General features: G+C 38.5%; 1 protein-coding gene across 1 annotated transcript in view; it reads left to right on the top strand.

The window, feature by feature from the left end:
• The window catches only part of LOC104497440 (kelch-like protein 5), a 22,137-nt gene extending 20,791 nt beyond the window's left edge, over window positions 1–1,346 (top strand). Inside the window, exon 8 of the mRNA XM_010140690.1 lies at window positions 1,062–1,346. Coding sequence (XP_010138992.1) covers window positions 1,062–1,118 — 57 coding nt within the window. The 3' untranslated portion in view covers window positions 1,119–1,346. The remainder of the gene's footprint in view (window positions 1–1,061) is intronic.
• Window positions 1,347–2,726: the final 1,380 nt, after the last annotated feature.

Below are 2,726 nucleotides of genomic sequence, written 5' to 3'. Positions count from 1 at the left end.
TGCTGAAGGAAAAAAAAAAGTGTACCAGAGGAGAAAAATAGTGCTTCTCACCATTGCATTTAAATCAGTTTCACGTGATGTCTAGGTGATGACCATCTGTGTGTACCTTTGTATCCTTTTTCTTGAACCATCTGTAGCTCACTGAATCTATTAATCCCAGTGCACAGGACAGTTTTGAACCCTTCCTAGAAGTGTCTGAACAATTCCCTGGAAGTGTCTGCGTGCTTGCCTTCTCTCCCGCTATGTCAGCAGTCTGCCACCGCTTCGCACACACGCAGCTCAAGAGTGTGCAATAGAATTCTCTCAGCTGAAGTTTGCCAGGGCCACAGGCAGCTCAGGATAAGTCTGTTGTTCCTGGGGAAAAAAAAAATAGGGAGTTGGCATAAACACCCTTTTTTGTCTTCAGGATAATCTCTGAAGCACTCAGTGTGCTATTCCCACACTCTCCAATACTGTGAAGTTTAAAAGGCAGAGAGCTAAGGTGAGTGTTAGAAACTACCTTCCTCTTTCCAACAGAATCTCGGCAGAAAAGGGTCTTGCCAGAAATAACTTCTATTTACAAAAAAAGACTAGAGACTGGGAAATCATTCTGATTTCAAGAATTCTTTAAGAGGATTTTATCATATTCAAGTAAAGAGAAAAGGTTGTCCCTGTCATGTTTGGCGTTTTCCATTTGAGAGAAAAATGCATTGTTTTGCCAACCATTACTCAGTTGTCAGACTGTCTAGCTCAGGTGTCCAGTTTGTACCATAACAAAAGATTCTTTTTCCTGTAATACCAAATAATTGAAATTGTCAATAAGAATTGTTTCGTATTCTCGGGGTTTTCTGTTGCTTTCATAGTGTTTCCCTCTCTCATATGAAGTATCTTCACCTTTTCTGTGGATTTTTATCTAAGTTTTGGACCAATTTGCTATTGTAGTGTGGGTGATACTGCCACTCTGCTGCAGCTGTACAACTATTATTACAGGTATTCACTAAACACCATGAGTTTTAGGGCAAAAAAATACTTAAAGCTGACTGCATGTAACTCATGGATTTATTTTTGGTTTTTGCTTACAGGTTGCACCATTGTGCTTAGGAAGAGCTGGAGCATGTGTTGTGACCGTGAAACTGTAGCTTATTTTCTCTGTGAAGGTGACATTCTCCTCTGTAGACTCAATTTCTTTTTTCCTCAAGCAAACTATCAGTGGACCAATAAACACAAGGTGCAGGATGTCCACCACAGTGAAGTGTTTGGTCTCAAGCTAACATGTTCTCACAGACCAATATTAAGCACTTTTTAAAAAAAAAAAATCATCTTTGTTACTTATATGTTACAAGAATTTTATTTGTAAGAAAAATAGCTCCAACCAGCTGGTTGCCAGCAGAGAACTTCTGTTTAGGAAGTGCTAAGAAATGAATAAACTCATTAGTGAACTCACCATAATAATCATGTTACAGATCCAGGGCTTTGATCCCCCAAACATGCAGAGGAATGATACTGTAGATGGATTTACTTCCACTGATACAACTGAGCCTGTCTCTGGGTGAAATGAGTTACAGGATTGGACCCCATACGTTTAATTTGCCTATAGTAAACATGGTTGGCTATAGGTGTCTGAGCTATTACAGTGCAGGTGCGCTAATGGTGGGCATACTGCCTGCTTGGAAATGAAGTTGTGTATTTGGTGAATCTTTTGCACTTTTATCATCATTCCTAGTTTAGCAAACTTTTTATTTAACCAAAGCCTTAGTTTAAATACTGTCTTATTATGCTAACAGAAATCTGCTATTTAATAACTTCTGCCAGAGATTTTTGACATATAGTGTACTTTTTGGATTTTCAAAGTTTTTGTGACATGCAGAACATCGTACCTTTTTCTCTACTTTGGTTCTTATATTTACTTTGCTATTTTGAAAGAAAAATCTATAAGCATGAGCTATTGGAAGGATTCTAAACCGTGATTAAAAGCTAACCAGTTTAATATTTGCACTTTGGAATTTTTGAAGCATTCCATTACATCTAGACTAATTCCATTTTTACATGAGGCTTTGCACTAATTTGAAAAGTGTAATTTTTTAAGATAAAATGAAACTCTTGTCTATCTTTCCAGTAAGGTTACTTCAAAATGTGAAGGGCCTGATCCTGCAAGATGCTAACTGCCACTATTTAGGCATGTTCAGCATCTTACAGGAGAGTGACGTGTGCCTCACAGGATCGTACCAAATCAGTTACCTTGCTTAACGGTTTCTTAATTTTTTCAGACATTTTATAATTTGCCTTTCCTGAGCCCGATGCTGTTACAGAGAATTGCTTTGAACAGTCTGAATGTTCTTGGGAAGTCTTTTTGTATTTGCTTTTCTGTGCCTTCTCCCTTATGTTTTCAGACCAGTAGGTGACATGTGTCTTTGTAATGGAAGATGGGAAGGTGTGAGCTCATTGAATGTTTTTCAGAAGTTTGAAGCGTCTGATACCCAAAGTCTTTGTACATTTGTAATTTTAAATGTGTTAATGCTCTCAGTGAACTATTTATTGTTATAAAAGGAATTACTAAACAGTGAAACTTGGTGATGAAATCTGCACTGTTCGCCATTGAATACAGCTCAACTGAACTGCAGTGTCCTTGGGTCAGCGCCTTTTTTCTCGGGCTTACAGCCCATGTTGTGTACCTGTATCCGCGGCTCCACACCTCTCCTCACTGCTCCTCCTGATGGACTTCTGGTTCTACAACAACTAGCTTTTCC

The sequence above is a fragment of the Buceros rhinoceros genome, unplaced genomic scaffold (genome assembly GCF_000710305.1).
Source record: "Buceros rhinoceros silvestris isolate BGI_N320 unplaced genomic scaffold, ASM71030v1 scaffold17877, whole genome shotgun sequence".
Lineage (NCBI taxonomy): Eukaryota > Metazoa > Chordata > Aves > Bucerotiformes > Bucerotidae > Buceros > Buceros rhinoceros.
This window is presented reverse-complemented; position numbering and strand designations above follow the sequence as displayed.